General features: G+C 44.9%; 1 protein-coding gene across 1 annotated transcript in view; it reads left to right on the forward strand.

Annotated features, from left to right (window-relative positions):
• The window catches only part of LOC146830557 (protein brambleberry-like), a 204490-nt gene extending 191276 nt beyond the window's left edge, over nt 1-13214 (forward strand). Inside the window, exons 12-13 of the mRNA XM_085604049.1 lie at nt 11178-11275; nt 12765-13214. Coding sequence (XP_085460175.1) covers nt 11178-11275; nt 12765-12903 — 237 coding nt within the window. The 3' untranslated portion in view covers nt 12904-13214. The remainder of the gene's footprint in view (nt 1-11177; nt 11276-12764) is intronic.
• The last annotated feature ends 547 nt before the right edge of the window (nt 13215-13761 follow it).

Below are 13761 nucleotides of genomic sequence, written 5' to 3' on the forward strand. Positions count from 1 at the left end.
AGCCTCCAGGGCCATCAATACTAGTGTCCTCCTCCGTCGCCATGCCTGGCTAAGGATCTCCGGTTTTAAACCGGATGTACAGGCCTCCATCCTCAACCATCCCATTGACCAGGAACATCTGTTTGTCTCAAAAGTGGATGAGGCCCTAGAAAAGATGAAAAAAGACACGGACACGGCAAAGTCCATGGGAGCTTTACAATCGCACCCTCCCAGGCGCTCCTTTCGCCGCTCTTCCTTTTGGAGCACATCCAGAGGCTACTCCTCCGACACAGCTTCCACTTCATATAAGGCCCCTACCCAGTCCTCCTTTACAAGGGGCTACCAAAGAGGCGGCTACAGGGGCAACAATAACAAAGGCAGAGGCAAAATAAACACCGCCCGCTCTGCCACCGCACCTACCCAATGACTTCCCTCCACTCCCCCCAGACCATCCCACTCCGGTCAGGGGCAGACTCCAAAAATTTCCTCCCTGTCTGGGCCACCATCACCTCAGACAAATGGGTAACACAAATAATTCGGTCAGGCTACTGCCTAGAACTATTATCTACCCCCCCAAACATTCCACCCAGACAACGCCCAATGTCACAAGAACATCTAACTCTACTAAAGCAGGAGGTAATCTCCCTCCTACAGAAAAGGGCGATAGAACACGTTCCTGCCAGCCAACGAAATATGGGGGTCTACTCCCTATATTTTCTCATACCAAAAAGGGACGAGACTCTGCGGCCCATCCGAGACCTCAGGCCCCTAAACAAATACACACTCAGACCATTTTCACATAGTAACACTCCAGTAGGTACTTCCACTGCTTTCCCAAAACGACTTCCTCACCACTTTAGACCTGAAAGACGCTTATTTCCACATTCCAGTGCACAACGCTCACAGGAAGTTCCTCAGATTCTTAGTGGACGGCCAACACTACCAATTCAAAGTACTCCCGTTTGGAGTCACAACAGCACCACGTGTATTCACCAAGTGCCTAGCAGTAGTGGCAGCACACCTCAGGAGACAACACATCCGTGTCTTCCCATACCTAGACGACTGGCTAATAAAAGCCAGTTCATACAGCCAGTGTGTACAACACACACATGCCACTATCCAGCTACTTCACCAACTGGGCTTCACAGTAAACCACGCAAAGTCCCATCTACAACCATCCCACATAAAACAATACCTCGGTGCCACCATAGACACCTCAAAAGCTCTAGCCTACCCCAATCCTGCCAGGATTACAAGCATTCAGGCTCTACGCGCAAAATGCATGGCACAACACTCCCTTCCAGCTCGAGTGTTTATGCAACTAATAGGGATGATGGCCTCTTGCATCCTCATAGTACCTCACGCAAGACTCCAGATGCGTCCTCTCCAAGAGTGCTTAGCGCGACAATGGAACCAGGCCCAGGGTCAATTAATAGATCTGGTGTTGGTAGACGGTCGCACCCATTGCTCTCTGCAGTGGTGGACCACCCCAAACCTTTCCACAGGTCGACCGTTCCTGGACCCAGTTCCCCAGGTATTACTAACCACAGATGCATCGCTCTCCGGCTGGGGAGCTCATCTATTACGTCTCACTGTGCAGGGCACATGGACACCTCAACAAAAGTTACTCCATATCAACCATCTGGAGTTACTAACGATTTTCTCTGCCCTAAAATCTTTTCAAACACAGATTTCAGGCAAGGCAGTCCTAATCCGCACAGACAACATGACAGCCATGTACTATATTCAAAAGCAAGGCGGCACACACTCTCCAACTCTCTCAGCTAGCACAGACCATATGGAGATGGGCCATACCCCAGAAAATCTTTCTTCTAGCTCAGCATGTCCCAGGAGTCCAAAACACTATGGCAGATCTGCTCAGCAGATAAACACAACAAATCCACGAGTGAGAACTCCACACACAAGTTCTACACCCGTACTTTCAGATGTGGCGGCATCCACAGATAGACCTCTTTGCCACCCACGAAAACTCCAAATGCCCAGATATCCACACCCATTGTCCAAAGGGAATGCGATATGGATGAACTTGTCAGGCAGATTTGCGTATGCTTTTCCGCCTCTCCCACTCATTCCACTAGTGGTGCGCAAACTACAGCAACACTCCCTCACACTAATCCTAGTAGCTCCAACTTGGGCCAGACAACCGTGGTACACCACACTGCTGGAACTATCTGTAGTACCGCACCAAAAATTACGCCTCTCTCCACAACTCTTAACCTAGAACCATGGAGAGATCAGTCACCCGGACCCAGCTCAGCTCAACCTTGCGATCTGGCTCCTGAAGTCCTAGAATTCGGATATCTAATTCTTCCCCCCTAACTGTCAAGGAAGCTAGGCGACCCAATACTAGAGCGTGCTACGCCGCCAAGTGGAAACATTTGTTGTCTATTGTCACAACAACACCATCAATCCCCTAGACGTCTCCATTCAACACATCATAGGCTACTTACTCCACCTACAAAGGTGTAATCTAGCCTATACGTCCATTCACCTGCACCTCGCAGCTATAGCAGCTTACCTACAAAACATCTATCACTTGAGTACCTGCCATTAAAACCTTCATGGAAGGCCTTAAAAGAATAATTCCCCCCAGAGTGCCACCCTCACCTGTGTGGAACCTAAATATCGTTCTCACCAGACTAATGGGGCATCCCTTCGAACCGTTGCACAAATGTGAACTTCAATTTTTAACCTGGAAAACCGCTTTTCTCGTAGCTATCACTTCCCTCAGAAGGGTCAGTGAGATACAAGCATTTACTATTCAAGAACCTTTTCTACAAATGCACCATAACAAAGTTGTTCTCCGTACCAACCCAAAATTCCTCCCCAAAGTCCTTTCTCCTTTTCACCTAAACCTATCTGTAGAACTACCAGTATTCTTCTCGCAACCACAAACTGTTGCAGAAAGAGCTCTCCACACACTAGATGTCAAACGAGCCTTACTCTACTACATCGAGAGAACACAACCTTTCCGTAAGACCAAACAACTGTTTGTCTTTCTCTCCACCACACAAGGGCAACCCCATCTCCAAGTCGGGGATAGCTAGGTGGATTGTCAAATGGCTCTGCCCAGGTCCCGGACAGCTGGAAGCTTGCGGTAGTTTCTCCGCTGCTGAAGAAGGAATCACTGGACCCCTTATCTCCTGCTAATTATAGACCGATCTCATTGCTCCCGTTCCCGATTAAGATCCTGGAGAAATTGGTCACAAGACACCTATCCAATTTCCTGGAAGCTAATGATTATCTAGATGCAGCGCAGTTTGGGTTCAGACCAGCCCATGGAACCGAATCAGCTTTGGTATCCGTTTTGAGCGACCTTCGTTCGCGTGCCGATCATGGTCAGGCAGCCTTTTTAGTGCTGCTTGACATGTCGGCAGCGTTCGATACGGTCAATCATGCCATTTTGACCAGGAGGTTAGAGGAGGCTGGGGTGATGGGCCTGGCCCGAGATTGGCTTGTCTCATACTTGACCAATAGACATCAGGTGATTGCCCTTCCCCCCTTCAAGTCTACCATCAGAAGGGTAGGGCAGGGCGTACCCCAGGGTTCAGCCATCAGCCCTATTCTTTTTAATCTTTACCTCCGCCCCCTGGTCCAATTAATTAAATCTTTTGGCATAACGGTTACCAATTATGCTGATGACACCCAACTCGTCTTCTCCATTGAGGGGGAGAAAGCGGTGTCATTGGAGGCCTTCCATCACTGTATGGTCTCCACGGCAACATGGCTAAGTAACAACTCGCTGCAATTTAACAGCTCCAAGACGGAGGTGTTGCATTGCTCAGTGGATCGTGTTTCACGTCCTCTACCGCAAGACTTCTGGCCCCCTTCTGTTCAAGGCACAGTAGCAGCAGCAAGCTCGGTTCGCAATCTGGGTGTGACCATGGAACCCAATCTTCAACTTGAGGGTTTCATTGACAAAACAGTGTCTTCCTGTATGGGGCTTCTACGTACCCTACGGAAGATTCTTCCTTTGCTCCCTGCCCATGCCAGACCAGAAGTAGTGCGTAGTTTCATTCTTAGTAGACTTGATTACTGCAATGCACTACTTCTGGGGGCTCCCATCACGGCACTGGGCAAACTGCAACGGGTCCAAAATTTTGCCGCCAAGCTAGCACTCTCTCGCCGACGGTTTGACTCATCATCTGCAGCCCTCAAAGATTTGCATTGGCTGCCTATTGCTCAGCGGGTCGAATATAAAGCTCTGTGTTTGGTCTTCCGGGCCTTACATGGTTTGGGACCACTCCCCTTACAGGAATTGTTCACTTGGTACAGCCCTGCCAGACTTCTCCGCTCTGCGTCAGCTAGCTTGGTAACGGTCCCCAAAATCCGGAGGAAGCGGATGGGGGGACGCTCGTTTGTCTACATGGCATCTAAGCTGTGGAACAATCTCCCACTGTCGCTTAGATGTGCTGGAGACTTTCTACCTTTCAAAAAACAATTAAAAACTCATCTGTTTCCTAGGATAGAGTAGCCTGCCGCTGTTTTTACAGGTTTAGTTGGATTATAGCGCCAGGATGCCCGTTGGGTGATTGGAGCGCTTTACAAATATGTTATACATACATACATACATTCAGATTTGCGACCACAAAGCAAAACTAACGCTATCCATTCCCACTAAAGCCCATTCTACACGTAAAATAGGGGCTTCAATGGCTTTTCTAGGAAACATCCCATTAGATGATATCTGCAAAGCAGCTACGTGGTCAACACCGCACACTTTCACTAAACACTATTGTGTAGATGTCCAAACTATAGGATACAAAAAGGCTATTGAAGATTTTTCATTGCCTAGAGGGTGGAGAGGATTCAGAGTCAGAGTAATTCCTCCCTATATAATCAAATTCACAAATGGTTTTACTCCAACTAGCCAGCTAGTGGTCGGTATTTTAGCACGTAGATGGAATGATGTGAAGTGTCTGGTGAGGGAAATTTTAACTTCACCAATAGGTGAGCAAGGAAGCAATTCCTTTTGGTTTAGGTACCCTCACACACCCTAGTGGTGTCATGCTTCATCATCGGGTCACCCTGACGCCTAAAAGTCAGGGTGGGCTCAACCACAATGTTGGGAGCTCTTTGAAGATAATGTAGACCAGGGGGGACTAAATTCTAAAAAAAACTCAGGCAGATCCCCAGTTTCCATTTATTTTTGGGTCTGGCTGGGTTAGTAAAATTGTTAAAATGGGGTCTTTTTAGGAGGGTTATGGTCCTAAGACCCTAGTGCCATAGGGTCTTAGGACCATAACCCTCCTAAAAAGACCCCATAGCTGGCTAGTTGGAGTAAAACCATTTGTGAATTTGATGTCCAAACTAAGCAACAAGCTAGTGTGGGCCAGGCTGTACTCAAAACATTATTTTAAACCACTGCAACAGATACGGGTGGTCGCTGCTAAGGGTGGGTACTGCTATATAATCTATGCACAAGTGTGTAATCTGCAGCTCATATGCCTCGAACGTAATATACTACTTACCAGTATGCATCTGTTCTTGGCATGTTGAGCTGCAGATCTACACACGCCCACCTGCCTCCCCGGCTACCTTTATCTGTTCCAGTTTATCTTATTTAGATACAACACACATGGGCATCTTCACTGTTTGTTACTATGCTCCATCATTTCCCTGCTGGCGAAAAACAATCTGAGGATGGAGCCGAAGCCCATGCGCAATACGATCCAAAGGAGGAGTCACCGACCTCGTGACTTCCAAAGACTTTCCAAGAGGAAAAACAACTGCAAACATCCGGGCCCAACACCAGATGGCGATCTATGCACAAGTGTGTAGATCTGCAGCTCTACATGCCAAGAACAGATGCATACTGGTAAGTAGCATATTCCTTCTACATAAAGCCTCACTGGAGGAAAAGGGAAATAAGTTTCAGAAACTGTTTTAAGCTTACATAAGTGCAACCGCACTTGTCACACAGCCCACAGGCTCATTTTACCCTTTTTAGGTCTCGACTAGGCAGAGCATGTGCTGTCTTGAAGAGACTGTTGTATTCAATATGTGGTCTTCAGCCCATTCCTCGGCTTCCCATTTGCTAGCTCGATCGTTGCACTCATATTCTTTCTCCCCCTTTGTCCATAGCATGCATGCATCATGCCTCTTCCTATGTTAGTCCTCCCCGGGAGAATGGACCAATTTCTACTATCCATTCATTGCTTCCATTTTAGGAACTATATGTTCGAGGCATATGAGCTGCAGATCACACACTAAGCATAGATCGCCATCTGGTGTTGGACCTGGATGTTTGCACTTGTTTTTGTCTTGGAAAAGTCTTTGGAATTCACAAGATAGGTGACTCCTCCTATGGATGATGGTGCGCATGGGCATCTGCTCCATATTCAGATTGTTTTTTTCCGCCATTGGGCTCGGATGTGTTTCTCGTGCTCCAGTTCGGAACCTTTACTGATTCCACTCTCGACACGCAATCCTTTACCCTTCTACGGTATTGTTTTCGATCGCGATCCCTAAGCATCGCGCATCTCTTCAACATTGAAGTCCTCGATTCCGGACATCGACGAAGGCCTTCGGGCCTACCTGGGCCTTGGTATCTGGCTCATGGATTGAGAGAGAAATGCTGGTGTTGGCTGAGTCAGCCCACTCTGTATATGTTGTACAGAATTTCTGTTTGATACCTTGTTCTGGCTGCTAAACCACGACACATCTAGAGTACTTTGTTTTAGCCAAAATGGCGTTTCACCTGAGTGAACTGGGCGCAATTGGCCTGGTTCTAACTTCATGGGCCACTAAATGTGATTCTGAAAGCTACATTTGAGCTGCGGCTCATGTGTGGTAGAACATTTCCACGTCATTGCTGATGATGATATGCTACCAATTGTTTAAAATGAATATTTCTATTATGACTGTTACCTGTGGAAACCAACACGTGTTGCACCTGTCCTTTATACAATGCGCAATGCGCAATTGAAGTGACGTCCAAGCGAGAGTGGAGTTTTCCTTTTTTGTGTTGTGGAAGTTGAGGAGATCAGCAGCTATGTTCCCACTGCCGACACACTCTCACCTAAATATCAGCATTTCCTGTGTTCCGCCTGAAGTCACTGAAGTGCTGCCTCAAACATCCTCAGTGGTATTATGAGCACCATTGCCCTGCCTTGTCAGTGTCCTGCACAGTATATGTATATGTGGCCATGTATTGATGTTGTTGTAGGAAAACACAGTGACCTAAAGTGTGATTTGCGCCATAGTCCTGCGTACATAAAACACATTACTTATCTTGATACCCTGTTGTACTGTAAGAATGAAACCGGTTCTTTCAGAGTGACGCGCTGCAGACAAAACAGGAGTACGGGAAGACCACTGGTGCGGTCACTAGGGTCATCCTTCAGACTATTTAAAATGAGTCTAGGGTGTGTAAAATGTAAGCATTACCTCTGTTTTGGTTAAGTTTCTAAAACGTTGCTGCCAAGTGGTAAACTCCGAATGTAGCCTTTACGTTGTAAACACAACCTCACTATATGACAGGAACTTTCTTCAAGGATTGTGTTGTATTAAATTTGTTAGCGGTTTCAGAATAACTACACAATTTAAACCTGTCAGTTTATAACAACAATAAACAAGTATCACAGAAGTGTAGAGGATGTGGAGCAGTGGCCAGAGCTGCTGACTCAAAAGCTAGGGATCCCGGTTCAAGTTTCTGCGCCACAACATCCTGTGACTATGGGCAAATCACTTAATCTCTCCGGGTGATAAATTGCGCTATGTAAATCTGCTGCAAGAGAAAGGGGGAAAACTTTATGGGGAAAAAAAATAGTTCCACCAAAGCGGATGTTAACAGTATTTCGGCTACAGGAAACTGATGAGAAAAGCCCAGAAGGAACAAGCAATGGTAAATGCAGGGAAATATGCTACAGCCAATAGGAATGAAGGAAAAGTAAGTGGCAAGCACAGGAACCAATTAAAAGCCAGGAAAGTGAGGAGGCTGGATGTAAGCCCCTTTTAAATATTTATTAAAAACAATAGATTTCATAAGCACAGCGCAAGCGCTGTGCAGGTGAAACCTAAAGAACATTTTGCGATTTACCAAATAACTATTTTTACCATATTGCAATTTGATAATCACAAAATGCTATGTATGTAAAGAATCGCCAAAGATTTAGCGATTCCTGAATATTACCAAATAGCTATTACCTATTTAGAAAATTGCTATTAGGTAATACTTCTCCACTCGTTCCTATGGGCCTAAAGGCCCATTTGTGCGAATGGTTTTGCAATAGCTAATTTGCGATTACCTAATTGGTAATCGCAAATTAGCTAATGCAAAGCCAAGAGTGCCTGGGGTCTAAGCCCCCAGGCACTCCCCCGAATCACCCCCCCCCAAAAATATATGTGCACATGTACAGCGCACACATGCCCTAGGCACACGTGTGAGCTACATGGCATTTTGAAAAATGCATTTTTCAAAATTTGCACATGGTTACCATCGACTTGAAGTTGATGGTAATAGCATTTTCCTAAATGCACAGTTTGCATTTAGAAAATGCTGGGTACATGTGCTGCGATTCCCTATTTGTACTCCCAATTTTAGGTAATAACAATTTTTGTGATTAATTAAAATTGCAACTACAAAGCTTTTCATACATCACGCAAGGCTATTTTGCATCCGCAAATAGGCAAATTTTGTGATTCGCACAGTTTGCGAATGTGAAACAAAAAGCTCTGAAAGGCAACATAAACTCGAAAGTGTTGAAAGCACAAATGCTGGACGTATACACATGAGTTGAGAGGAAATCTTTAAATACGGTTGGAACGGCGCTTTCCAATTGAATCTGTTGTGACCGAGATGCTGGAATGAAATACAGGTCCGGTCTAAGATGTGGTTGACTGTTCCACATCCTTAGCGCCGTTTGTGCCTTACTCTTGCCATACAGTTGTGTGTGCTGCACAGTATTCAAGCTCTTCGTTGGAGGAAGAATATTTTCTAAAAATCTTTTGTTAACCCTGGACCATATAAAAGATATTTGATAGACACAGCTTGTGGTTCTCTTTTCTCACTATTTATACCAAAACCGAAAACACTTTCCAGAGGAGCTCTTCTCCTTTTGGATGCCCTGAAGAAGCCCGCCACGGGTGAAACGCATTGGCTGTATTGGCTGTCCAGTCTAATATCTGAAATAAAAGATCGAATATTCAAAGATTTCCTATCGATTCATGTGTATACATCCAGCATTTGTGCTTTCAACACTTTAGCGTTTATGTTGCCTCTCAGGGCTTTTTGTTTGTTGTTCAATTATTTGTGGTTTTAAGGTGGCAAACCATAATTTGAGGTGGGCAATTGTAAACTGTTTTTTTGTGCTCTTGAAAATACCTCTGACTACGCGAGATTGTGCGATAGCTAGTTCCCCAGGCCATCATTGTTCGGTTAATTTCCAATTTGCGAATGCAATATTGTTTCATAAATGTGGCGCTTAATCTTCCCATGGCAATAAAAAAAAAATTGACTTTGTATAGTGTAACTGGTGCCCATGTAAAGCTCGGACATAGGTCAAGTTCGCAGTATACAAATACAGAAAAATGCACAAAGAGATGAAAATGAAGCATTAACATAAACAGTAAAGACAAATGGATATCCATTTAATGGCTGATTTCTACAAAGTGAAACCAGAAAACCTGGATAAATGGCAACTTCCCCGCTTAAACTGTGTGAATTTAGGGAAATATTTTAGTTCTCTAAAACGCCTTGTTCTTCATCACGCATAGAAGCACTTTTAAATATGCGAGTTCAAAATACCAGTTGTACCAAGACCCACTGTGTTTAGTTAAATAGAGCATAATGCTGCTCTGTAATATTGTTTGCCACGTACAGGGTTTACATGACGGCTATCTTAGTATAAATAGTTGGAACCAATAGTTTCTTAGGTCCATCATCTTTGTCCTATCCTTTGCCCCATTTTTCCATGGCATGCATGATGTGGTAAGCCCTCCCCCAGAGCATGGACCAAGTATTTGTGTCCATCTACTGCTCCCATTTTAGGAGATACTCTTTTCTTGAAGTTTGAGCACTCCACACAAGTGCTTGTGTTTGTACAAGCTCCTTTGTTTTGGGAGATTGTCAGCAAAGAATAAGATCCGTCTTGGTATCCCTGATTTTCTCATAAATGTACAGTCGGTCGGTGCAGTTTCGGCATCCATTTTGGTGTATTGTGTACCGACAAAATGCAAAAGACCAAACAAGCACGAGCTGATTCTCTGGTATTGGGGAGTTGACAGTTGGCATGAAATGAATCGAAGGGCTATCTATCTCCAGATTCTCTCTGGACATCCTCCGGCAACTAAAGGGAACAAAATTACTCTCCCAGGTAGACAGGACCATCCTTGAAATGATGCCCAACCTAGGAAGCCATGTGTAGTCAGGCAATCCAGTTATCATTTTACTTAGTTATGTATTATGTATCAGAATCCATGCTCCCATCCGTTTTAAGCCCTGTTTTGCTTGCAGTGGCCATGTTGGCCCAGCAGAGTCGGGCCATAGCATCTCCGCCGCGTTCATGAAAGCACGGCTGAAGCGTATCAAGTCATGGAGAGCTAGTGGAAATGCCAGCACCAAAACACTCTGGGCCGAGTCCACGCTTTGCCATTCACCTGGTTTGAGGTTTTGCTTTGGTGTTTTAGAGTGAGTGAGCACTGCATGACAATGCCTGTCTGGATCCTACTAGCATGAGGGTGCACAGTCACAATTTCAACTATACAATGTGACCCTACCATTAGTTTGGATCCAAAAATTCAGATTTACACAAATTTAGAATACCTGTTATTTGGGATGTTGACAAATGGAAAAGGTGAGTATAATAAAGGTGAGGTTAATCATTCTATGGCGCGCGCTCTATGTATCTTATAGATAGAGGTAGAGAAGACCGAGGAGGAGACTGTGTGTCTTCGAGGTGCTTGGTGGTTCTTTTTGATTACTGTTGATTTGCTCCTTGAAGAGGAGTCCATTGTTGTCTTCAGTTATTTTCTGAGCTCCAGTAGAGATGTTTAAAACTTCTTCCATGGCTAGGGGTAGAATGCTTACTTTTTATAGAGAATCTGTGCCAAAACATGCACATGATTTTAAGGGATGACCATAGTAAGCGCTGTTACTGAGATTATTTTCAATAGTGTCCTTGTTAGATGTCAGAAATAAATATAAACTGCTTTTTACTTCCGTTTCCATATCGCAGGCAATAGTCGGTGTCTCTCCGCGTCACTTGGGCACAGCGTTTGATGCACTTTCAGAATCTAAAGCCTTCATGTCCAACATGTCTCTCGCCAGCAACATGTAAGTATGAAGCGCTATTGTGGTGCCTGCCTCTGCCCAGCCATGTTTGTCCATGCTGCGCTTTCCGAACACTCCAGATGGGAATGCCTTAGCCAAGTCCCTCTTTTTCGGTTGACCCTACCAGACAGTGTGAGCTGTTTGGTTGCAAAAGACCTGTTGCCAGCTAACCAAGAACTTACACAGCCTTTGAGTACGCTCATTGGTTGACTTTATTTTCACTCCCATTTACTTGCTTGTTATTCGTTGCCTTGTCCATCTTGTTTGTCCCTCCCTTGGAGCATAACCTCTTTACTTGTGTCCTCCTACTGCTCACTTTTAGGGAACTGCTTGACTATAAGCACTCCACGAGTGTGCGTATTTTCCAGCTGTCCATCTTGTGCTGCTTCTCCACCCCAATACACGTGCTCCCCAGTTTGCCTCACCCAAGGTGTTGTTTGGCTTCCTCAACCCCTTCCCATTTTGTCTAGAGCAGGGTTGGGTGCTCTCCTAAGCAAAGAGCAGCAAATTATTCAACAAAGAAGCAGGTTGGTTAGCACGAGCACACTTAAAGCAAGGTCTCACTGAATAAAATTGTTCCCACAGCTACCACACAGTGGGGCGAGCCATGTGTGGAATTTTGCTGCATTTGGTGCTTTGAGCTTACATGAGCCTATTGGGCTTAAGACCATCATGGGATATGTCATTACTTCCTGAGGTCTGATGCCATCAGGAAGTGACACCGTTGTATACGCATATGAGTGATGCATGCTCTTAAACACATTTCTTTTCAAGTCGCGGCCACTAGATGGTGCATGCTCTCACTGTTGCGAGACAGATTGTGGCTTACCAAGAACACAGAGGAGCTGGGAAGACAGCCCTTTGGTTGGCTTTACTGTCACATTCATTTGCCTACTTCTTATTCATTTCCCAGCTTGTCAGTCTGGTTTCTCCCTCTCATTGAGCATTTCCTCTTTACCATCTCTTTGATTAGCTGGCATCTCTGCTTCCACGGTTTGCTTTTCAAGCACTACTTTTTTCTTGTGTGCTAAAGCAGTCCATGAGAGTGCATGTGTTTTTGAGCTTTCTCCCTCGTGTACTTGTCTCCACCTGCACTCACTGTTGCTCTGTCGCCAGAGTGCTTCTCCCTAGTGCTCCCCCCCCCAAACCGTACCCTCTATTCCTGTTATTGTTTCCTCCTCACCAGTGCCCTCCATGTTGTTCTGCATCCCCTGCCCTCCCTTGTGTTGCTTACGCTTCTGTGTTGTTCCTCACTGTCCCCCGCCTTACTCATTGTAGCTTCTGCGTCCACTTATCCTCCCCATGTTGCTACTGCCCCTATTGCTTTTACTCATCTTGCCCACTTAAAAAAAAAAAAAGTTTTTGTTCCTTTTATTTTCTTTTTAGTTACTAATCCACCATGCCAGCTTCCATGAGGGTGTTGCATTGTGTAGAAATGATGTTGAAAAGTGCTCAATTAAGTTGTACTTTGGTACTTTTTCCTCTAATCCAGGTCACATTCTTCCATGTCACCACGCCAACTGTGCCAGTCAACAACTAAGGCAGGCCAGCCATGTCGAAAGAAGGCGGTCACTGGGCAGGTGTTCTGCCACGTCCATGCATCAGGGCAGGTGTCCTATGCTTCTCCGTGAAGGTGTAGAGCTTCATGTGCCTTCTTCGCCACACAGTCTCTTGGGCCATGGACTTAAGCTATCATTTTCTAAGCTATGGTCTTTCTTAACCTTTTAAAAGCTCTTACTTCTAAGTGGATCTTATCTTGAGGAAAGTGACCTCTGTTGTAAAGAGGAGGGTGTGACTTCCAGTTCATTATTTATCATGTTGGATTATAGCAGTTTCTCCACATTGCACTTTTTAATAGCACCTTTTATTCTGAATGTGACTTTTTATGTTCTTGTACATTAATACTAAATAGTTGTTGTGAATAAACTATTCAGTTTTGATACATCTGTGTTTTTCACTTCATTTTAAGACCACCTAGCACGTCTAGCAAACCTTTGGCATAGACAGAATTTCTGCCCTTTGCTTACCTGAAAGTGTGAGCTACAGTATTTGCACCTTTGACATACACCGTGACACACATTTGTCTGTTGTGCAATTTTATATTCATTTTTGGGGAAAAGTAAGGGCACAAAAAAATCCCTGACATTTAGAGCATCGGATAGTGAGATGTCTGCCATCTCCAAAAGGAGTCAAAATATTTGAAATAAAATGTGGGGGAGGAACCTCTTACTAGACGCCCTCAAATTTTCATGTAGCGGCACCACACTTTTGTTTCCATAAAACCAGTTTATTGTGTTAATAGGTTAAAACAATTAACCATCCATGCTCCTATTCATGTAGTTGCTTAATTTCCTGCCACAAGGTGATTTTACTTTGACTGTTACAGAGTTTAGCTACTATCATCTGATCCCAGGGTAAATGTTTAATCTCATTAATCCAGCCCAATGGAGTATGGAGATTGGTGGACTACCAGTGTCTAGCAATAATGA

The sequence above is a fragment of the Triturus cristatus genome, chromosome 5_1 (assembly GCF_964204655.1).
Source record: "Triturus cristatus chromosome 5_1, aTriCri1.1, whole genome shotgun sequence".
In the NCBI taxonomy this organism is placed as follows: Eukaryota; Metazoa; Chordata; class Amphibia; order Caudata; family Salamandridae; genus Triturus; species Triturus cristatus.